We start from the raw sequence: 24,780 nt of genomic DNA on the forward strand, positions 1-24,780 counted from the left end.
TGGTTATAAGGAAAAAAGGAAAGGAAAAAAGAAAAGAAAAGAAAACAAAACAAAACACAAACAAACAAAAAACACCTAAGCCAATTCCTGCTGTAGGAGGAGGTCCCTTCCCTGATATGTTCAATTGTAACTCGTTTTTTTGGAATGCATTCAAACACACAGAGGGCTAAACGCTTTGCGCTATACAGTTCAAGCACATTTTGTCTATAACTGTTTACTCTCACTTACAACTCAGACGAGATGTCCTCCTTCAGCTGTACTGTGAGCAACAGCCCCATCAGCAGAAAGCAGCCTGTACCTTAACTTTAGCTGTGGCAGTGAGCAGCGTGTAGTCCGGGTTCTCCAAACACTCCTGCTTGAGTCTCTGTGCTTCTGCACCAATCAGGAGGTGAAAGTGGGTTGCCAGGTGACGCCTCAACAGGGTTTTGTTTGGTGGGATGTTTAAGAGGAGGGCCATGGTCTCCACATTGAAACGAGGCTCCAAAACCTGAGAAGATGAAAAATACACTTTGAAAAATGCAGTTTTTCAGTGTCACTATCTTTGACCCTTCAAGGTTCCTCATGGCTTATATGCCATGAAACCCTCACAGGTTATATGATTACATAGGTTTGTAAGTAGATGTTATTATGATTCGAATTTTAAGTTATGGCTGTGCATACAGTCTTGTTTTTCAGGAATATAAACCAGATTGACATTTTGCTGCCGTGTGTTTTGACATCAAAACAAACAGAAAATAGTCAGAAGTGCCGGTGTAAATGTAAATGCACAGAATGTAAATCTAGTGTAAAAGTAATATAATTAGTAACTACCTGCAATTAATAATGCATTTCCATATCAATAACTGTTGTAAATTGAATGTAAAAATGAGACAACAGTATTAACTCTAGACGTTTAAATGTGAATACTCATCTTTTTTCCCCTCTCAACATGTCTGTTTTCTCCTTTCCTTTGTCCCCCCCATCATCTCCTTACCATCAGGCCACCATGCACTCCACTTCCTCTGAGGTTGGGCGCGTACTCAGCCAAGTCCACTGAGCGCAGCCACTCCATCACTCTGTGATTGGTCCACTCACACACTTCTGCTGGTGTGATGTTATTCTGCACACACAGCATGGGAACAACTTAGCTATCCAGAAAAACAAAGACCTGCATGTGTTGCTGTGTGAACAGGACTGTGTTTGTGAGGGACAGGAACCTCGTCTGAGGGTCTGCGGCGGAGGCAGTTGGGCTCATAGCGGTTGATCCGCAGCACCTGGATGGCTCTCTTGATGCTGAGATGGTGAAGGACACTGCCCACCTTCAGATACAGCAAATCATCCTACCCAGAGACGGTCACACTTTAGCAGTGGCTCAAATGGCTTCACTCATTATGTGATTTCTGACTGAAGACATGTAAACTATATGTGACCTACCACAGTCATATAGTGAAGCATACGTCCATCCACACGACCCTCATCAAACTGGGATTTGTACTGAGGCAGTCCAATGTCATCCAGCCACCCTGAGTGAGACATGGACAATAAGGGTCCAACCATTTTGGTACAATCCAGAATTATCTGTTACCTTATAGAAGCCTAGGGTCATTTTGTGTAATGATGCAAATGCTGACAATTTGGATATCCTTATGAATTTTAAGTTCACAGCTCTCTAAAGCAGCAGCTCTGTAACCTGGCCTCACCCCCTTCACTCAGCAGTCATTTCAACTCCAGTGAAACAAAATAGTTCCAATGAAGTCAGACTAAGTATTGTAAGAAACACTGGTAACAAATAATAGTAGTAGATCCTGTGAATTTTGGTGTGAATATAGGATCCCTTTGTTTAAAGTATAAGAAGTGGATTTTGGGTCATATTTTGAGCTGGATTAATCACTAATGCTTTGCCCCACCTTGATCAAACCACCATGATTAGAGAGGGAAGGTTCTGGTGATTGTTATGACATGTACCGCATTTTTACACATCCAGTCTGCGTACAAGGTTACTGAATAATCTTTTTCACATTAACCACTGCTTTACAGCAGGAGTCAGTCGGATCTCTGAGGGGATCCACTGCTGAGGCTGACTGAGGCTGAGGCCTGAACTCTGCTGAAGGTTTATATTCCTACCAAGCAAGAGCACACCTCAAAAAACTAATCAAGTCCAACTGATGAAGAGTGGAATCAGGTGTGCTGACTGAGCTTCACTGGAATATAAACCTGCAGCCACATTGGCCCCTGGTGCATAACATTGGTGACCCCTGCTGTAGAGTGTGTGGTACTCATCACTGACGTGTAACCCAGTTGAAGTCCAGTTTGCCCTTGGCGTCATCCTCCTCTGAGCCCAGAGTCTGAATGGCCAGCTGCAGTTTCTTTCTGTGGAGAGGATGCCTGATGCCCAGCTCCTACAGCGTGCACACACATACACACACACGCACGCACGCACAGGCAAAGGAAATTCAACAATAATTCCATTTATAGTTCCACTACCACTCTAAAAGAGGAAGACTTGGAAAACTGAGATCCGAGTTCCAACCTTTTCCAGGTCATGCTGCGAGGCGCTGAGCAGCGTCTGCCCCGAGCGGATCCACTGCTGAGCCTGGCTGAGGTAAAGACCTAAACCCTGTTCCTGCAGCCACACACACACCTGCTCTTTACCCCAGCGTGCAAATGGGGTGTCCAGTTCACTGCACAGAGAGAGAGAGAGAGAGAGAGAGAGAGAGAGAGAGAGAGAGAGAAATAAATGTGAAATAATGAAATAAAGCTGGCTACGTTCACATTATAGTGATAAAGTGGAACAGTGAAAAAATGTGATCTTTTCTAATTAAATTTGAGCCACTTTGGCTACATTCACATTACAAGCCTCGGTGCTCATTTCCAGTTTTTTTGCTCAGATCAGACTTGTGACTTTCTGAATTTCTAACTCGTGTCTTCCATTAGTGTTAAAACACCTGCACCATGAAATGTCCCACATACACACAAACAAATCAGAAACCATGTGTATACTGAACATCAAACTAACTAGTAGCACAGGGCTTCATCCCATAGAGAATTTTCTCTGAACTCCTCTGTTTATGATTAGTGCAAGATGAAAATGGACAAAAGCTTTGTTTCTGCAGCGTTTACTGGCAACTTCAAATTAGAGATTAACACTGTACAATGATGCACACACAGTGGAAAAAACAAAACAACAATAAAACCAATTACAACAACATTTTAGTCCAAAAATCTCAAACCTATTGTAAAACAGTGTAGCATCATCAGGCAGTGTATTCAGTGTATTCAACTATTTCATGTAATAACTTTCTGTAAGTTAGCTTTTAGAGGCATTAAATGTTTTGGATATCTAGTTCTTATCCACCACTGTAAACCATTCTGCCTCAGCATGTTTCCCTAAAAGGGAGCATTTCACATCAAACAGCTCTAAATAACTTTGTTTACATTGTAATGATTGAATTAAGCAGAAATTTTGAAAAATCAGTGAAACTGTCCTGTTAAGTAAAACCACAAAACAATTGTGGAAATCCGGGAACAGGTTAATTCTATAAACATAGGACGCAATGCATTAGTCACACTTACTTGTTGTTTCCACGCTGCGAATCACGTGACCAACCCAGCCTGGGGCCAGCAGTGGCTCTGACTCCACCCCTTTTAAACTCTGACTCGGGAGCATCATCTAGGTTAAAGGAGGTGGACTGACTCCTCCTCATCCTAGTGAAGAGCATAAACATTAATTCATAAAGTGTCCCTTTCGTAAGAAAACCTTATAAATAGTAACTTTATAAGAGAAGGAAAAAATAATTGTCTTATTATAACAATAAAAACTTCAAAACTGAGTCCTTAAACCATAAAGTAATAATCCATTCATCATCAAATGCTCACACAAATATTCAGAGTGCATTTCATTTGATATGCATTTATACCATCGTCAGGAATACTTAAACTTATGAATTCAACATCAGAACTAGTAGCAGTACATTTTGCCTATAAGAAGAATACAATGAAGACTTACATTCCCAAAAACTTTCGAATTCCCTTTACTTTCTTCTTGCCCTCTGGTGAGACTGTGACCCCCTCCTTTGCTTTGGGAGATGCAGCTCCGGCCAAGTCCAGGTGCTCAGTCCTTTTCTGCTCAGCATCAGCTTTTAAAACATAACCAAATAAGCCAAACAGGTACTGAAGACTACACTACCCATAATCCACAGAGAAAGCTACTGCCCAAGAGATTCATGCAAAGCAGACATCATCCAAAACCTATTTTGCCCCCAGCCAGGCCATGTTTTTGTCAAATCTTAGCTCCCAGCACACCTGAATGAAGTGGTTAATGCTTGAGGCTTGTTAGGAGCAGAAGCAGAAGAGAAACGACTGTCTGACTGAGCTGCTCGAGAGCTTGACGAGAACCTCTGCACTGAATAATCTAAACTTAACGGAATAATCTAGTGCTTTACAACCTAATCTCTATCAGCTGCATCTGTAATGTACAGTTGATTACAACAGACAATGATTTTGACTTGTTTCTTTGTAATTAGGAAAGAGGAAAAACCTGTTGACTTGAAGCTCACTTGTAATAGAAACCACTGGGCAGATGGTGAATCCAACTGCTCAATGGCTTCCATTAGAAATGAGTTTCAAGTCGACGAGTTGCTGAGTTCACTTGCTTACTGGCTTCTGCTTTGAGTCAGTGGGGTTTCTGTTCTTTCACTAAGTACAAAGAAACATGTCAAAATTATTGTCCACATTCACTGATGGGACATTATAGGTACAGGAGACTAGGTAGAAAAAATTAAAAGAGTTCCTTCACTAATTGAAATACTGCAAAAAGGCATTGCTCTTACTGTTCCTAGCCTCAATGTTCAGTCATTTCATAAACAATTAAGAGCTTCCTCTAATGGAGTTCTCCGCAGAACAAGACACATCAATGCAGTTTGTAAAGCCACATAGGAAACCTAAGCAAGGAAAAAAAACGCAAGAAAAGTGCAGTAATCTTTATCCAGAATCACAGCTCCTGACAGCCCATAACCTTGTACAACCACAGTATGTAAACTGCACATGCAGAAAATGCCGTATCATCATTTCATCTAAGCTTTTAAAGATGAAATGATTACTATACACAGTTCCCAACTAGCCTTGTTCAACAGCATAATTGCAGATGGGGTCAGATTCAGACAGGAATGAGAAACAGCTGGTTATGCTCTTTAAGGATGATACTATTCATTTTGTGTCTTATATCTCAAGACTTTGTGTGCATTAAGCCTACCTTAATTAGTCCAGTTACTCTGTGATGTTTGGCAAAATAGCAGAACATCCTCTTTCATATCCAGCTGTCTCTTTCTTAAAGCAAAGGAGTGGTCAATACTCGCTGAAGATCCAATTCTGGTAAGACCTTCCAGTCTTAAAGGAATACTCCAGCATTTTTCAATCTAATCTCCATCTACTACACCTGCAGTGTATGGCTGCTAACCGTGAACGATCGTATCAATTTGTTTCCCTGTACTTGTTGACTTGAAACTCAATTGTAATAGCGATCAATAGAGAGAGAGAAGAACATCCCTTTACTCCTAATTTGTTTGTTTAGACCACATGGGTCAGACTCCAGTCCTTGCAGGCCAAAAAACTGCCGACTTCAGTGCACTGCCTCATTATTCATCTGGGGGTTAGAAATGACATGATATTTTGTGCTGGGTCATATTTTATTTTAAAAGACTGACCCTCAAAATTAATTAATGTAAAGTGATACTGGTTTTATGTGAGAAAATATTCTGTGACAAAATGAATGACTGAAAAATGCTGTTTGCACAAGCATTCAATCTCTGTGCTGTGGAAGCTCCAAATGTACACAGATGAAATATATTGGCTTCTTATATTAACATGTTAGATTTTATTTTCCAAGCTCAGAGAAATGCTGGAGTATTCATGTAACTACACATCACTGAGAGCAAACCGAATAGCAAATCAGCAGTCTGAGCCACCATTCTGCAAGCCAGCTATGCGATGTACTGTACCTAACATGGGGTCACTCGCACTCCGGCTGCGGTCTTCACATCACATCACAAAGGAGACAAGGACAAGACATACGCATGAACAGGAAAACAGGACAGACACAAACACTGCAATATATACCTCACTTACTCACAGCACAGACCGTGCCATACACGATACACACGCTCATACATAAGACATACAAACAGAAATACACACTTGAAGAGAACAAACAGATGCAACAAGTAATTCTTCAGATAAAACGTCAGAGTCAGCAAATACTGATGAATAAGTGAGCAATAACTCACCTAGGTTTGGGGCGCTGGCTGTCCTCTTTCCACCTCGGATCTTAAAGAAGCCTCGACCGAATGAGGAGCGACTTTTTCTGGTGCCAAAGCTGTCGTTCTCCACCGGGCTGGGCTGAGAGGGGGAGGCTGATGGAGAGGTCTTTTTAACATCTGCCTCCTCAGCTTCACCCTGGACGACAACAAGAGCTCAACGACCAGGAACATCACAAAAAGCATTTCTCAGTTAGCCAGGTAACCTAGGTCAAAATGGAATATTCCCCAATAGGACTGTTCCTTGCCTCTATTGCTATTGGACAATCCTTACTTTTAGCTCAAGTTAGCCAGCTAAACTGAGAAATCCTGCTTTCTGAAATACCCCTTCAGGGGCCAAAAGAGGACTCCTGCTTTATACAAACCTATGCAAAAGTCTGAACACCCCTGGTCAAATTACATGTTTTGTTGATGAGCATATCCTCTGCAGGGAACAAACTTAAATACGGTATTTATTTGCTGAGTTAAACATATTTGGGAGGAAAAATAACTCATTCACAAATAAATATTAACTACTTCACCTAGTTCCTAAATTCAGGCATGTCCTACAAAAACAATATAGGATGACACTTTATTTGAAGGCTATCTGCATAGGGACTTCATGACATGTGCGTGAACTGAATAACATTTATAAAGCAATAATTGAATATTCATAAAGAGCTTATGCCAGTAATCACAAGAGAAAATGTTATACAAAGTAAATGACACTGTACTTGACAAAGGTCCTTAAACTAAAGTGACAGACATTTATTCCACTGATAACATTGTTATAAAGCATCATTCCCAAGTAGTGGAGCTTATCATGCAGAGGCCTCATTAAGAGCTCCATATATCATTCTATATATTTCTACTTGTTTGCAAATACACAGGTCTCATTGATACAAATTGTTTAGGGAAATAATAACTATACTTCACAGCACATTTGCTTTTGATACTTAAATAGATTTAAAAGCAAGTAGCTATAGTAAATAAAGACAAAAAAAAGCAATACTGAAGTCTTCCATAGACCTGATGTCTGGTGTTTTTACTGATACGTATGAATGATGCTTCAAAACAGTGCTATAAATGAAGGAAAGTTCTATTACTCTAATTTATGGTCTCTTATGTCAATACAATGTCAATGCATGCACTATAAAATCCCTCCATAGGTAGCCTTCAAATATATAGTGACATGCATAACTAAAGCTATGACTACAGACTAAAGGCTGATTGTAGGTGCACTTGTAAGCAGCAGGGGGCGCCAAAGGCTTGAATTCCTTTTATTTGAGAACGCTCTTATCAGAATATTATCTTATGTTAAAGGAAAGTTAAATTTAGACTCAGTACCTCCTCTCTGCCTGCAGGAGGTGATAAGCTTTCCGACCCAAGTCCATCAGAGGAACTACAATTAGGAAAAAAAAACAATTTTTATACACATGAAGCATATTAAAATCAGAATAGATAGAGCTATACTGAGGACTACACACATGCAGTTGAATGGGATAAGCAGACCTGTGTGCAGGGCCTGGCTCCTCCTGAGTCGCTGGTTTGGATTCGGATGTGGGAGCGAGCTCAGACTCAGAGATGAGCTCAGTACATGGAATCAGCTGAGGCTGTCAAGAGCCAAAAGAGTGACAGAGGAGAAAAGAGAAACCATGTCCCTTAATCACAAGACTCCAACACAGAGCAAGGCACGGCTGAAACAGTTTAAAAAAATCAAGGTTCCTTGAAAGGTTCTTGGCTCAGACACAGAGTTCTAGGAAAAAAACCTTTAATGTGTATAGACTCTTTACATCATGTGGAGGTTCTCTGACAACACTTTACTAAAGGACAGTGTTCAAAAAGATATATGACCCCTATGCAAGTTTGTATTGACAAGTGACTAAAACCTACATAAACATCTATAAAGGTTAATTTCAATAGGCATCCTCTGCCATAAAGAGGTCAACTGTCAACTTGGAGGTCAAGTTAATATAACACGTCAGGTGACAGAATATTTTTTTTGACGTTGGGTTGTCATTATACCTTTTGGGTGAAAGGACGTAACATGGCTTTGTAGCTAGCTCAGTGTTTATCATGACATAATGCCAGTGATGTGACATAGCTTAAATCTCATAAATGCTATGATGAAACTTTTGCCTACATAAACACACACCTGATGTATTCTGTAAAAATACTTATATAAGAGAATAAAAGAGCATTTTCAGTGATAAGTAGAAGACTACTTAAACACACTAATAAGTCCAAAAGTCCATTTAACTTTCATGCCAGTTTAGAACAATGAGAAACACTCCCAAAAAAAACAAAGACAAAGGAGTTGGACAGTAATGTCCTAAAGGAAGTCTGAAGAACATCCTGTGTATACAGTGGCGTTTGTGTGTCTGTGCATGCGTGTTTGAGACAGTGTGGGGGTCGTACCTCGTCAGTCTCCTCTGAGCCTCCCAGAGAAACACACTCAGTAATTGCAGCGGGTGAAGCTACGGCTGAACCTTCACACAGACCCACCCTAGCGTCCTCTTCCTTAGCTCTGTCTGAGAGTGCAGCAGAGAACAGGACAAAGCGACTGGTTGTTACCAGAAAACAAATTTAGGCAAGGTTAAAACAGATTTCTCCTTAAATTGAATTCCCCCCTCTGCGTTCTGTGCAGACACAGAAAGGTAGACAGAGAAAATCAAGTCCATTAGGTATTTCATGAAAACACTCTACTCTGAGTCAGACATTAGGAATGGTACTTTATCATACCTTAGGAATGGACCTTAATACTGAGTTAGAACGATCTGTACTACATTGTTACAGATAAGAACTATGGCTTTTCTAGAATATGTACATGCTTATCTAGAATCAGTTTGAGTTCTTTACAATCCAGTGAGCAATCAATAAGAAAATCAATAAGAACTAAGAAACAATAAAACAGGTCATAGCAGGATGAAACAACAGCAGTTACATTGGGCCAGAGTGCACCAGAGCAGAGCTCTGGGTCTCTTTGTTTGTGTGAATGGCCTGATGGAAACTGACACTGATGGAAATGTAAACTGTTTCCAATACAATCGTTGTGAAATCCATTTAATATTTTGATGTAATAGCCCATGCTGAGAGATAACCTCTAAACAGTCACACATTCTCACCATCCTGCAAATTCCCCCAAACTCGCTCATTTTTTCTGCTGCATGTTTAAGTGGCACACCCTCCTAATACTGTTCTACTGGTTTTCACAACCATGCAGGTACTGAATCCTGCTGTACCTTCTAAGTAAGAGTGTTCATTATGCATCAACCCTAGAAACCAAGATTATTCACCATTATTTATCCTGTTAAATCTGAAATAATGCCAAATTATTCTGTCATATGGATATCTAGCCAGACACTGCATAGTCAGATACAACTGTCACAACTGAGGAAGCTAAAATATTTGTACATTCAATAGAAGGCCTATTGAGTGTACAAATATTTTAGCTTCCTCAGTTGTGGCAGTTGTATCTTCATGTAAGTGGGTTTTTAGTAAATCAGCTAAATCAGTAGAGCTAAACTGGCTATGTTAGACAGGAAGGCTGTGGCTTTAACTAGTTTGAGAAGCATGTTTTAAATCTTATTGAATGGCGTTGAACACTTGGCCAGTAACATGTTGAAAAGAGGTGAAGCATTTCACACATTTTCTGGATACACTGCATTGTCTTTTCTACCAGTCTCTTAAAAACAGCCGCAGCTGCTCAAAGAATACAGTTAAAAAGGACAGGAAGGATTGATGTCAGATGGGTGGCATTACTGTTTGGAACAGTTTATTTGGCTAGTTTGATGGCTTAATTGTGACTTTCATGTCTGTCAGAAAATAATCTGACAATATTTTCATCCTATCATATCCTGACAATCATATTTACATGATGTCAGTGCTGAGAACTCCATATAAAACACATAAATTGAAAAATATTGTTTGCAAATTGTAGCTCCCTCAACTCCAAAATCCCAATTTATCCCTAGAAACAGATAAATATTGTGCTATGTAGGGGTGAATTATTTAGCTAAGTAGCAGTAAAAACACATGAATCAGTACATCAATGTGGACACTCATCATCAACCTGCCTCAGTATTCACCAGCTGCACAAACAAACCAACTATTGATTAAGTGCGTCAAGAAACTAATGATACCTGATCACTGGGGGTCAGGTGGGGGTCCTGACCACTGATGAACAGAATGAAAGAAGTCTAACAAATTGTACAGAGAAACAGATGGATTACAGAACTACAAAGTTCACCTATAAGGTATGTGGCCAGTGAGTGTAGATACAAGGTAAGTGTAACTAAGGAAGTGGCAAGTGAGTGTACATGAACAGAAAGAGTGTCCAACTCCCACCCTGCTGTGTTCTCACCTTTCTGTCCCTGTACTGACATCACCATGTCCTGGACTTTCCTGTAGCGTATCAGAGACTGCTGCAACTCCTCAATCGTACGATCCTGACGGAAACAGGAAAAACACTTACGCACTGACCTTCACTGACTATCATAACTCAAATAATACAGGCACAACAGTGTCATTCTGTTAACCATGATTTAAACCTAACACCTAACACTGTACTGATCAGATTAAGCAGAAAGTTGGTGTAAATGACTTCATTACACGGTTGGCGAATTCACAGATATTACCTTCTCTTCATTAGCTGCCATCAAAGACTCCACGGCCTGCTTCATTCTCTGGACTTCCATATCTGACAAAACACAGCATGTTATATACCGAACAAGACAGAGTACAAGAGTGAAGGTAAACGTGCGATTTAGTTTTTTTTTCTGATGATGGAATATTTCATATCTCTACACCAGAAAATCTGTCAATTTATTAAGACTTTGAAATAACTTGTGATACAACAGTGTATTTGTTTTATGACAGTTTAAAGTCTCTAAAGCAGCATATTTGCTAGACTGGTCACTTAACATGGTTCTAAGTAATAAATAAAGACAAAGTAGTGATGTCTGCTTTGCAAAAATCTTCCCAGCTCTAGGAATCTTGTCTGAACATGCAGGATATGAATGTTTTGCATTCACTGACATCTACTGAAACTGTAGCTCTGCACAATGTGCTAATGCAGCAAGAGCCAGATTTTAGACTGTGCTGAAGCCATGCTTTCACTAAATAAATGGATGCATGATTGGAACTGGCCAATATCAGAATCAGCAGATTATTGTTCCGAATGTGTGATCAGCAATTAGCCAATTTATTATCGTTATTTTGGCCAACCTGTGTTGCAGTTTCATGACTTTTGAATATTGTGAACTGGGGAAATGTCCTCATGCGGCATTTAAATGCTGATACTACACATCCATTCAAAATTTCATAGCATAATTATGCATAGCTCATCGTGCTAAATTGTCAGTTTCCTCTTACTTTTAATGTAGTACGTTATTTTTCGAGGCAACTGATTTTTTATTTTCTGATTTAAAATGCCAGTTTGGTCTAATGAAGAGTGAATTGATGTTTTTTTGTATTGCAACTTTGGCTAAGAGAAAGTACTGCAAGTGTGCTTGTGATGTCATGTGTTGATTTAAAAGAAATTTGGCTGTGAAGAAAGTGGTGTCAGCCACATTAATATACATACACTACAGGATAAACAGTGTAATAGCAAGCAGTGATTCTAAGTGGATCTGTTTAGAGCTGTAGTGGAGAATTACCAGAAGCAAAACAAACAAATGAAGAATCAGTTAGTTGTACACTATTGCTGAAGATATTTAGTCACACCGCTCTGATCTCTGTTGGCAAACATTATCTCACGATAACTGATCACATTATCTTTTTACATTTTTTTTAATAAAGTTATTGTTGCTTCCATTTTTTTGCCTGTAGCATATGCAAGCATGTATGCATGCATGTCCACTCGAGACTCCTTAAGACTCGCTAATGACTTAAGGTTGCTAATGACTGCAGAGGTGAGCCAGTACCTTTATCCCTGCTCTGGGTTCCATCTGTGCTCATGACCTCAGGAAGAGGCTTCTCCTTCAGTCTCCTCAGCTCCTGCTCAGTCTCCTCCAGCTGCCTCTGTACCACCATCAGCTCCTCCTGATAAGAACATCATGAAATAACTAACTGCACTCAACATAATAAAAGTATTGGCAATGATGAGTGTATATTTTGCACAGATACAGATGGAGGCACTAGAAACTAAACTGTCCAACAATAAAAAAAATCTGATCCACATTTAGGACAAACTGCAAAAATAATGCTAAAAATGATCTGTAAAATAAAGCCACAAGCTATGAAAAGCTGTGAGTTACTGTAGTTTACCACAGTGAAGGGGAGTTGTTAGACACAACATGAGGTGGATTAAACACTCCACTCCCAGTGAATAATTCTTCTAACATGCAGTTTGTTAACTGTAGACTATGATTATGCAATGTAATGATCAAATATGGTGACGCTGCTCTACTGTGCCAAAATATCTGCATTTTCTTCATTTTACTGCATTTAAGTCCTTTACAAATAAAATAATTTCTCTCCATAATGCAAATTAAGGTACATTTAGTCTCAATTTCCACATTTTATAAACCTGTATATTGACATATGTACATGGAAAAATATCATATATAGTCATCAATCCAAAATTCCCATACTGGTGCATCCCTAACAGTGAGTATATACTTATACTTTATGCTTCGAACGTGGTTCAGCCAATCAGATTTTAGAACTGATAATATCAGTTAAATAACTTACATTAAAATCACAAGGTTAGAAGAAAGCAGACACGGTAGTGAGAGGCAGTCAGGCTGCCAGAGCAGCTCATGAAGGCTAGAAGTGGTATTAGACACAGATGGATGAGAAGCGTAACAGAAAGGAGGTGAAGCACAGAAATACCAAAACTACCAGCCTACACTCCTGTCCCTCATTTCACACAGACAGAGCTGGAAGAGTGAGAGTCCAGTGTTTACAGCCATCAAAGAACAGGGGGAGCAGGAAAGAGAGAGATGTGAGCAAGAAGAAAAACCTGGAAGCAGTGAGACAAGAGTGTTAGAGAAAAACTGACAAGGCAATCAGAGATTGGTCTGTGCAGAGTGCAGAGAAGGGTTAGCACAGCACTTCTTAATTGTTACTGCAATAGTAGCTTTTGTAGCACTGATACACAGAAGGCTGCAATATGCAAATGAGTCCTCTAACCAATCATTACATATTTTTATTTGGTGTAATCATTCTGACCGGTCATTGACACTACAAAAGAGTTTCTGTGAGCATTCACAAACCACTTTGTTGTAAACATATGCTCTTTCTCAAATTGACGTCTGTGAGATGCTCCAAAAACGTTGGAATGGGGACAATTTAAGACTAGGAATGTTGTGAAATGTTCAAACAACATCTTAAACAGGCAATGCAATCCAGGAAAGGCCTAGTCCTCTATGGGCAAGGATGGGGCGAGGCTCTCCACTCTGCCAAAAAGTGCATCAGTGAATAATCCAACAGTTTATGAACTATGTCCCTTAACTACTGAGTGATTAGAGGGATTTTAGGCATTTCTCCCTCTATTGTGCATAATATCAAAGGATTCAGGGCATCCGGAGAAATCTCTGTGTGTAAAAGGGAAAGATTGAAAACCACAACTGAATGTCTGTGACCTTCAGTCCCTCAGATGGCACTGAATTAAAAACAGGCATGCTTCTGTGATGATATCACCACAAGGGCTCCAGAATATTTTAACAAACTATTGTTAAGAAACACAGTTAATGCAAGCTAAGACTGTACTACGTGCAGGGGAAGCCATATGTCAACAAACAGCATCTGTAAATGCTGCCAACTTCTCTGGGCTAAAGCTCATCTAAAATGGACTAAATGCACAGTGGAAACATGTATTGGGAGCTGATGTGTCAACCTCTTAATGTAAGGAAATAATGGGACATTGTTTTCTCTGAGCCAAAAAAGAAAAGCACCCTCCAGACTGACACCAGCATAAAGTTAAAAAGCCAGGGTTTGTCATGTACGATGGTTTATGACAGCATGGGTACCATGCACATCTGTGAAACCACCATTAACAGCAAAAGACACATACACATTTTGGAGCAAGATATGCTGCCTTTTAGATTGTTCCAGATTCTTTTAGGCAAATAAAATATGTTTGAGTAATTGTGACAGCCCTACATGTTACATGTACATTAGCACTCTTACTCTGGTAGATTTCAGGCTTCTTTCCTGCTGTAGTTTCTCAGTCTCCACAGTAGCCATCCTGAGGCGCATTTCACTCAGCTCCTGATAAAGACCCTGCAGGGAGAAACAGTCTTATCTCGGAGTTAAAGGGTCAAGAATGAAGAAAAGAGGAGTTGTGGGAATAGGCTGGATGGAAATGCTATGCAGTGGAATGCAATTTCGCAATCAGAGACAAGCACATACATTATCACCCAGAATGATTTGGTAATGTGATTTGCTGGGAGTATAAGACATTAATGTATGACCTTTAAGAATATTGTCTTCAAAAGTGGCTGATACTCAAGGGTACACTCTTAAAAATAAAGACTACTTAATGGTTCTTGTCTTGGATGTATAGTTCTAGGGAAACCTTTAAGAGAACTGAACTTTACATTAAGTATAGATTCTTTGAACTTCAAAAAAGTTCTTTATACTTGAACATCTCACTTACAAAAAAAGAAATATCACAGAAAAGTAGTTGTTCTGTGGCAGTGGTCACCAACCCTGCTCATAGAGATCTACCTTTCAGCAAAACTCAGCTCCAGCCCAAACCTAAAGAAACCTGATCGGACCAAGTGAGTGGACTGGACTGATGATCTGGTCCAGATGTGTTCAGTCAGGGTTATAAGTGAACTCTAAAAGGATCTCCAGGAGCAAGCTTAGTGACCACAGTTCTATGGCATCACTCCAAAGAAACCTTTTAGCACCTTTTTTTGTTTTGAGAACGAATCCTAATACTCAATGGCTGAGGTGTAACTCTGTACTTATAAGTCTTTTAAGCGCACTTCCACACTCTGAGACAGTGTATTCCGATGACACTGAAGATCAAACACACTGAAACATCTCTCAGCTCAGTGGTTTGTACAGTACGGCTAAAATGAAATCCACATTTGCTTTGTCTGGCATTTAAACACATCACTCCAGTCCTCCGTGGATTTACGGTTTCTGAAATCCACACTCCTAAGCTTAACTCCCCAAAGTCCCACTAGCCTGAATGAGCAGCGGAGAGGTGAATAGCGGTAGTGTAGTCTCAGTATTAGCAGAGAGAAATGGCTTTATGGCAGGAAATGGCTTAAGAGCTCAGCGCTTTACTCTTACCCTTGCTTGAACAGAGTTATGGGCTTAGGTGGCTATACATGTCCCCATACTAACAGCAGCACATTGACCAGCAGTAATATTCTGTGTTAATATTTGAGAAATTTCAGCATTTTAAATATCTTAAAGGGAACCCTGGCCTGTGAGGTATATATGTCAAATACTACTAAAATGTGTTTAAATCAAGCAAAGTACTTTATTATTAAAAATATCTCTGCTTGTGGTTAATATTTTTGTTGCAGCATCAAGTGGTTGTGCTCTCTGCAAGCAAAAGATCTAATTTAATTCAAATAAATCAATCATTCAGCTTTGCCAGCTTTAGCTAAAGCATGGCACTACCCAAGGGAAAACATTTTTAAACTGTATTTTCCACAGGACCTAGTCCAGTAAAACCACATGATATACAGGGCAACTTTCTAGTAAAGGGATTTTGCCAGATTTTCATGTTTTTTTTAAAATACAAAACAGCTCTATTTGGTTACACATCATATTTTAATATTATTAGAACTGCATAAACGTCTTAACAGTGAGAGTTTCCTTTAATGAATTAACGTAGCCTACAATTTACAGTTGATGCCGCTATGTGGGAATCTGCTGAATGCCTACTGGCTATTCAATAGTGGGATTAAGGAAGAAGCTGCAAAATTTGACCAAAAATTTGAAGTGAGAAGATTAGAATTTGTATTTTTGAATGTCAAATTTCTATATTAACTCAAGCAAGTGGGCATTAAATGTTCAAAAATTACCACTTCATGTTTCTCTAACTGAATGCAGCTCTGTGTTAGCGCATAAAGTACAAAACCAGCAGATCAGATTATGAAATTTATGGTCTTGCATTGTTAAATCAAACTTCTGTCAGAGTGAAAAATGAAGGTGACCTCACAGTTAGGAAATGTATTAAAACATTTATGAGACTACTTTGCATGAAATGATTGATTTCTTTATGTTTTAAGAGCTCCTAACGGCGTCACTGCATGCCCATTACCTCGCTCTCCCTGTTCTCTTGGTCTACTGTTGCCAGCTTCAGTTTCAGACTGGATATCTCCGTCAACAACTCCAGCTTCTGTGTCTCTAATGCACTCCTGCTCAGCAACTCCTAAAGAGAACAGTGTGGGTTAGACCACTGAACCAGTTTAAAATGTTACACACAATGCTGCTCAAATACTTGAATACACCTGTCTGAAATAAAAAAAAACATTATTAGATCTATAATATTTGTTTATATAATGTTTAAATAAGCAGATATATAAGTAATTATATTAGCAAAATGTTATATTTTTATAAAAACTGAAATCTTGCAAAAGGAAAACCACCCAATGTCTGAGAATTTCAGTCTGAAATCAAAACCTGTCAAGGATTTCCTGCTTGAAGTTGTTGACTGAATTCCTTTCCCATGACGCTATTATGGCAAAGGGTGGTTACACTGAGGAATCCGAAACCTTAAAGGTGCACCCATTACGTTCAACTGTACACATATACAGGCTGTATAATCTCCATAGAAAATCACTGTCAACAGAATGGGACACTCTGCAGCAGCTGCACATGAGCCTAAGGTCACCATGCCCAATGCCAAGTGTCATCTAGAGGGTATAAAGCCCCCCCCAGCTTTGGGCTTTGGAGCACTGGAACCACATTCTCTGATGGTAGAGCTCTATCCGGTACCTTTAGGATGAGTTGGAGTGATCCAGAACTAATCATCCAACATCAGTAGCTGACCTTGCTTATGTTCAATCAAATCATCACAGCAATGTCCCTACATCTAGTGTAAAGCCTTTCTAGAAGAGCAGAGGCTGTTAACTGCAGCAAATGAGGGACAAACTCCTTATAACTACCTTTGCTTAAGAAAAAATTTTGGATAAGCAGGGTGTCTGTAAACTTAGAAATATGTATTATACCTAAATTTATTGTAACAAATGTATTTCTAGTTGCGGCATAGGCATAATGGTCACATACAACGCCCATACCTGCTGTAATAATTCTTCAGTGGCATTAAGCTTCATTCGGTGTTCCTCAAGGCACATTTCTAGGTCCTTTATCTTTTCTCCCTGGACCTCCACTTGGTCTGTCAGAACGCTCACCTGCAGAAAAAAAGGTCACTATATATTAATGTTGAGGTGCACTAACACTAAGACTGGAGTACACTACTTGAGGTTAAGAGGACACTGACAATACAGCCTGAAAAGAACAGGTAATCTAATAAACCGAAATAGAAAACATGCTTGTCTTGTCTACACACCTGAAGCACTAGACATTCCTTGTCGCTCTCTAGCCGGGAGAGTCGCTCCTGACAGACCAAATCCCCCACTGCAGATCCATGGCCATTCGTCTAGAAACATAAACAAGTGCAATTTTACAGCCCACTAAACTGACACAGTAATTGCACTTTTGGAAGAGATGCATCAGTTAACAGAAACACAAGAAAGAGAGGTTCTGACAGCTGGAAGACTCCCTATGACTGTGTGATTTGTGCTGTATGTTGAATGGAAGTGAGCAGAGATTAAAAACAGGGATAGAGAAACTTCAAATGACATTTGAGTCTGCAAACTGATTGTTCAAAACTGGACATGTTAACTTGCTTTCACTTAGAAAATCAACAATGTTATTTCACCAGTGCCCAAACTTTTGCATACGACTGTAAGAATCATAGTCTCTGTATTGAAGGACCAGCGCTTTTTCGGTATTACAATGTGGTAAACAATACTGTCAGTTCTATATTTATGTCAAATCATACAACGCTGTATTCTGCCTATAGACAAAGTATATGTAAATTTGAAGAGTTCTGCATTAAATCAGAAATCAGAGATGTTAGTTAAGCTGTAACAATTTTAGTATGTTTGTCCATACAGTCCAATAAACCGTGTGTGTTACATGTTCAGGTTAGTATATATTCATTTTTTGCCAAAGTATTGTTGGTCTAAAAATAATTAATGCAATATTTTCCTGTCAAAATATGAGAAGTATTAATTATATTATCAATAAATATTTTTTGAAGTTTTTTGTTTTAGCAGTGTTTCTTATGATGCCTGTGAAATATCATAATTTCATAAGTTTACAACTCCTCTGACCCATCAGGGCACTCAAAGTGTTATATCTGGGAAACCTCCTGTAGGGAAATTTGCTCTATGGTAGCTTAACAGCACATTATTGCCCTGTATAAATCCATTGTTTTCACAGTGAAAGTGAATAAGCTGTTTAAAACTTAATTAGTTGTTGATTGTTCTCCATCAGTTCTCCTTCCCAAAATGGTGATTACTGCCTGTGAATTATCATTACTGTGGTACTTGTAATCTGGTATTGGCAGTGACTGACATCACCCTTTTATCCAGGCTGAAATCTTTGGTCTCAAGCACTGCAATACTATAGTTTGTATCGGTATCAAACTTCTGGTATTATGACAACACTTGTGTTTTTCTGAGTGATTTAGTGCTTGCATTTCGACCACATGCCCACTGTTATTAGCTCTCTACTTCACTAGCTAACTTGATCTATGGAGCTTCAATAGACAGCAGTACACAGTAGGATGACCTGTGAAGATTCAGCCCCCACATACAGACGAGTTAAAAGGCTGACAGAGAAATCACATGCTGGGAATGTGAAGTCACGAGATTTTCCAAGCTTGAACAAATGCAGGCTTTGGATGGTTTTCACATGCACCACTTCGACACACAAGAGTGGAAATTTCATACAATGAGCCTGACTTAAGTTACATGTGGAAAAACCAGGCAGGAAAAAAAAAAAAGATCTTAATCCACCCACATACCCACACTTTACTAAGGCAAGCGACCACTCTTACGCACGTACCTTTTACCATGGCCAGACCCTTATCAACGGCAAAGTCAAAATAAAATGTATATTCAACATGTAATGCAGATGTTTGGCTCTACAGAAAAAGAAAGAGAGTAATAAACCTTCTAGAACAAACAGCAAGCAAGAAAACGTAATAAAAGATGCAATACTCTAATTAGATATGCTGTATTTAGCCACAAGGAAGAGACCCAAAAAAAGCAGGTAGACAGTTAACTGACACGTCAGCGTTGGTCTGGCTACTGCAGTGTTGTTGGCAGGTCACATGCAGGTCAGGCTGCATAAAAGTGTTTCTGACCCAAATCAAATTAGCCTTGAAAGTGAAGGAGCAGGCCAAAACACACGTCTCTTAATAAGAGCAAAATGCTCTACAGCATGCATCATGAGACAAAGGGAATGCAATTCATTTCCAAAACACAGTGAACTGAGTCACTGCCCATAATTGTGACTAAAAATGTCAATCTGATGTTGGGCAAAGCCACGGAATCAACATAGATCTCTGTTGAATCTGTATTGTATTGATGTATTTTATTGTATTGTTTCTACCAGAGCTATCCATTTACATCACATGACCTCAGTATCTTGCATGAACCCCAAAAAAATATTTGAATTCGCTGACATCATATGACATCACACACGTGGTTATTGCCACTTTCCATGTGATGAGCTGCTTTAGGTCTCTGTATCTGACACAGGATGACCAGGCTGTTAGCGTATGATCTGTAATAAGAATTTATTACATAATGTAATCAACCACACAGAAGCTATTTAATCCATTTTCGCTTTATCAGTAGAGGTGAAATACAGAAAGCCAGCCTATCTATCTTAGACTGCCACGTATGATGTGTCTGTGTTGCTCCTTTACTGTTTCTGCCTCTCTTAAAACAATGCAATGCAAAAAAAAGCATGAATTAAAAGTATTTTAATTCATTTTTATAAAGGAAGCATAATCTTTGTATTTTTTAATACATTGAATGAAGTACTATTGTCAGAATATCTGCAGATTTCCAGTTTCAATTTATTAATTAATCAAAGTCACAATAGACCAATGACTATTTTCATAATTGATTAGTTAATCGATTAGTCATTGGTTGCAGCCCTAACTTACAGTGCCAGGAGAGTGTGGTGTTCAGAGACTTAACCAAAAACTTTAAATCTGGCTAAGGAAGGCAAAGTGTGCAATTGTCCTGCATACAGAAGATTGGAGGTTTGATCCCCATCCAGGCAGCACTGCCATGTAATAGAAGTCCTCAGCTAAGTCTCCAAATACTGTACTCATCTACTACCACTGAGTCAGAGTCAGTATGATACTGAATTTGCACTGATCTTGCTTGTTGTATTGACACTGATTCAACATGAGAAACCACCACCACATCTGTACAAATCTACCTTAGATTTCCCACCAGTATCTTCCTCATTTTCCTAAACTGCTTGTCCTCCTGGGTCACAGGGGGTGTTGGAGCCTATCCCAGTGCTCACTGGGCAAAAGGCAGGAAACACCCTGGACAGGCTGCACCTCTATCACAGCGCGGACATACAGACATACATGCACATTCTCTCTCACACACACACACGCACGCGCACACACACACACACACGCACGCGCACACACACACACACACGCACGCGCACACACACACACACGCACACACACACGCACGCACACGCACACACACACGCACGCACACACGCACAAACACGCACGCACGCACGCACACACACGCACGCACGCACACACCCACACACACCCACACACACCCACACACACCCACCCACCCTAAGGAGCAATTTAGTATTTCCAGTTAGCCTGAATGCATGTCTTTGGACTGTGGGAAGAAACCCACGCAGACAGGGGAGAACATGCAAACCCATACAGAAAGGACCCTGGTTGCTCAGCCAGAGAATCAAACACAGGCCCTTTTTGCTGTGAGGCATAACTGTCTGATCCATATCTATTTTTTTTCCCCTCATTTGTTATAAAAGAAAATAATAAAATCAGTTGTATAAATGGCAGTAATAGGAAGAAGCTACCTATTTATATTTAGGTGAGGTGATATTAATAGTATTCATCCACAGATTTGTGCTGTGAGTACTGGGCTTGTCTTTATGCCTGTGCTTGTCAGAAAAATACATGAGAGTAGTCGGAGAATGCGGCAATGCAAGCGCATCTTTGGATAAAATCACAGTTGCTGTCATTTCAGACCACCAAAACAGCAAATGAACACACAGAGGGCCTTGAACTCAAGTAAATTAGTAATATGGTGGAGTTTTATCATTCCACTGTACTTGTGCTGGCACTAAAACAGAGCCCATGGTGTGATACAGTGCGTAAATACTGAACTGAATTTACTAAGCAATCAATGTTGAATCAACACTGCTCAATTACAGTGTAAACATATTCAACCACCAGCAAATACAACAAGCAGATACATTCAGCATCAGAGAGATACACTGATGCAATGGTTTTGCTCAAAAGCATTTTTTAGGTTAAAAGTTTGCTATTTGGGTCTCCAGTCCATACAGTCCATATATGGAATCTAAGCTGCAAAAACAGCTTGTTCTGAATTAATTGATTTTGATGTCACAAAAACCAAAACATTTACATATATCCATACAACAGTTTAGCTCTGCTCACTCACACTTAAGTTATAAGAAGTGCTTTAATCCAGACTGCTTTTTCAATGAGGCCCAATGCAGGGCATCAAGGGCAGGAGAGGAATCTTACAGGGCTGCCCAGTAGCATAACTGTCTAAAGTCTTGCCTTTTCATCATTGAGAAATCACAGTTCAAATTTCGATGCTGCAACTAAAGAAGTTGGTAATAATCGGCACAGAGCAGTAGCATTTGCGATAGCGTAACAGATAATTAAGAAATGGTGGTGAAAAAAAAAGGTACTTCAGGGATGAAACTGATTTAATGTCTGAAGTACCATCATCTGTTATGTTCTGCATGTGTTATTACAGACCAGTGCAAATTCTGAATGTTGAAAAAAAAAAAGAAAACACATTAAATTAAGGGTTCAAAACCAACATTTTCTGTCTGGATCTGAGTAGATATTTTCAGCACTCTATCATCAGCCCAGCTGGATCAAGTAATCAAGGACGAGCCAGGAGTATCAAGCGTGCTGAAGCTGTAATTGTGACAGAAGTTAAGAGGGAACACCTTAGTACAGCTTTAGCCTGCGGTCAATGCACGCATCTATTAATGTGGGTGAAGTCTCTCTGCAGAAACACAGGTTTACACACAACTAGTGAGAATTATTCCCCCACAGAACACACACCAAGAAAGGTAAACGCACTGTAACTGTACTGTATGGTCTAATTTGCTCAGCCGAACCACTGAGAGCAAACTCTAAGTTTATCTGACTTGTTGACACATCTGGAATTCAAAAAATTATTAAAAGATATAGGGAAAATGGAACTCCTAACACCAACAGTGTCCTCATCAGATCTGAAAAAAATCCACACATGCTTCTGTCCATCCTTCCACAGTGAGAGGACAACTCAACACTGTGGGTCTGAAAGGATGTGTAGCTGTCACAAAGATATTACGGAGAAAACAAAACACATAAATAGAACAAAATTTCCAAATCAAACAAAGTAGCTGCTGGTGTTCTCAGAACAATGGACTGACCAACCCAGAGTCTGGACCTCAATATCATGAGAAGCAGAAAATGCATCCAATTTTTTTTAGATTTCTTTAAAACTGAAATCGCCTAAAAAGAATGGAAGCTGTAACAAAAGGCAAAAAGTGGACGCACTAAATACCGAAAATTCTATTTAGCCTTCTGTATTATATTCTGTTAAGTCTTTCATATCCAACTCAGGCAGTGTGTTCAGATTTTTAACACAAAAATGTGCTCTAATGAAAAAGACGGTGTTAGAGATAGGTAATGTTTTTGTGAGCAGAGACAAAATGTGCTAAAAAGAGTGATGCTAAAAAGTGTGTAGTTGAGTAACACCATTTTTGAGCATGTATCTTATCCCAAATTAAGTCAAGACATAACCATGGAACATTTTAGGGAGGATTATAATTTATCCGTGGATTACTTGTGTCTAGACTACAGAGTTGAAATGTAATGATTTGCAGCTGAGGAGCTCAGACAGATCAGAAATATTTTCTTGGTTGTGTAGAGGAGGAACTGCTGATAAGAAATGGAAAAGAAAAATCAAGGATGAGAGTGAAGGCATTGAAGGGTGAGGGTGAACGTCTGCAACCTGGTATTTTCGAACAAGTACTTGAAAATTCATTCTCAAAACCACCCTAAAAACCATAATATTTACATTTCATAATCAGCTATGATTATAAGTATTCAGCTCAAAATATATCCAGTGGGCAGCAACAGTGTATTTATATTCAGGCTGAAGCCCAGCTGACTGTGTGCCCTATGTTGCCCCATAATTGTGGCTTTCTCGTTTAAATACAGTTTTTATGAGTCACTTAGACTCTAAGAGTGTAACACATTAGAACAATCATTTATCACCATCACAGTTTTAGCTTTAGTTTGTTTTTATAAGTTACTTTTATTTATTTTTATTGAGGTCATTTATTTGGCTAGTTTGCCTTTTTTTTTTTCCCTAAATCACTGAACGCAGTGGTGAGGGCGACACAGCCAAGTTGAGCTCGGTCACAGACGAGGTAGAGAGAGTGGAGCGCAGGACTGAAAGACTGAGGAGCTTTTGGAGCTACAGGCTCATCTATACATGAGGAGAATCACCATGGAAGCAGTTATAAAACCCAAAGTACACACCAGAGGGAGAAACTCTCTCCCACAGAAACCATTTTTCTCAGCTGCCTGAAACACCTTGTTGGAATTAAAACCCTTTTCTTTTGTTACAAGATGACACAATCTAATAACACAGTCCTGGCACACATCGTACAGCACCTACTGGAGGCTGAGAAGAGCTTGTTCAGTTCTGTAGTCATGTCGAGAAGACGCTGACCTGATTTTCAGGACTGAAAGGGCAGAGCTCATAGGAGCAGAACCACTCTGGCGGTCGAACAATGAAAACAGAGTGGGCAAGCTGACCAATCAGAGCACACTAGGCGTATCATTTGTGGAGGTGCATGGGGGGGTAGGTGAACAGAGATGTAGAGTATGAGAAAAATGTGTTTTGGGATCACTGAAGCATGTCAATCAATTCTAGTAAACCCCAAAAATAAAATTCTGAACACTGAAAATGAGCATAATAGGTCTCCTTTAAAAAAAGGACGAAGCTTCCAAATAGCAAATAAATAACCCAGTAGCAACATAACGAACGAGTATTTGAGTTTTCAAATAACTCGGGGCAGCTATAATTATTACACATAAAGATTAATATGAGGCTAAAATTTTTATATAAGTATATAATATAAGAATAAGATCACAGCTGTTAATTGAGCTATTTATTTTGTTTATCAATGATATGATGATGGCAGTCACAGTTGGTACTTAACAGGCAGGAATGTGATGTTTTAATCA

General features: G+C 39.4%; 1 protein-coding gene across 3 annotated transcripts in view; it reads right to left on the reverse strand.

Moving 5' to 3' along the window:
* Nucleotides 1-24,780, reverse strand: part of ppfibp1a (PPFIA binding protein 1a) — a 41,689-nt gene that overhangs the window by 2,593 nt on the left and 14,316 nt on the right. Inside the window, exons 4-23 of one of the 3 annotated variants that reach the window (XM_036577600.1) lie at nucleotides 17,752-17,841; nucleotides 17,480-17,593; nucleotides 16,501-16,611; nucleotides 14,403-14,495; nucleotides 12,194-12,311; nucleotides 10,907-10,968; nucleotides 10,633-10,717; nucleotides 8,688-8,800; nucleotides 7,782-7,882; nucleotides 7,617-7,671; nucleotides 6,261-6,429; nucleotides 5,976-6,008; nucleotides 3,986-4,115; nucleotides 3,553-3,684; nucleotides 2,510-2,660; nucleotides 2,267-2,378; nucleotides 1,414-1,502; nucleotides 1,197-1,319; nucleotides 974-1,099; nucleotides 299-487 (exon numbers count right to left, since the gene is read on the reverse strand). In XM_036577600.1, the coding sequence (XP_036433493.1) occupies nucleotides 299-487; nucleotides 974-1,099; nucleotides 1,197-1,319; nucleotides 1,414-1,502; nucleotides 2,267-2,378; nucleotides 2,510-2,660; nucleotides 3,553-3,684; nucleotides 3,986-4,115; nucleotides 5,976-6,008; nucleotides 6,261-6,429; nucleotides 7,617-7,671; nucleotides 7,782-7,882; nucleotides 8,688-8,800; nucleotides 10,633-10,717; nucleotides 10,907-10,968; nucleotides 12,194-12,311; nucleotides 14,403-14,495; nucleotides 16,501-16,611; nucleotides 17,480-17,593; nucleotides 17,752-17,841 (2,196 nt within the window). Of the gene's footprint in view, nucleotides 1-228; nucleotides 488-973; nucleotides 1,100-1,196; nucleotides 1,320-1,413; nucleotides 1,503-2,266; nucleotides 2,379-2,509; nucleotides 2,661-3,552; nucleotides 3,685-3,985; nucleotides 4,116-5,975; nucleotides 6,009-6,260; nucleotides 6,430-7,616; nucleotides 7,672-7,781; nucleotides 7,883-8,687; nucleotides 8,801-10,632; nucleotides 10,718-10,906; nucleotides 10,969-12,193; nucleotides 12,312-14,402; nucleotides 14,496-16,500; nucleotides 16,612-17,479; nucleotides 17,594-17,751; nucleotides 17,842-24,780 lie in introns of all 3 variants that reach the window. The other 2 variants (XM_036577602.1, XM_036577601.1) reach the window with 2 other exon arrangements.

Source organism: Colossoma macropomum, unplaced genomic scaffold, assembly GCF_904425465.1.
Source record: "Colossoma macropomum unplaced genomic scaffold, Colossoma_macropomum, whole genome shotgun sequence".
NCBI classification, from domain to species: domain Eukaryota; kingdom Metazoa; phylum Chordata; class Actinopteri; order Characiformes; family Serrasalmidae; genus Colossoma; species Colossoma macropomum.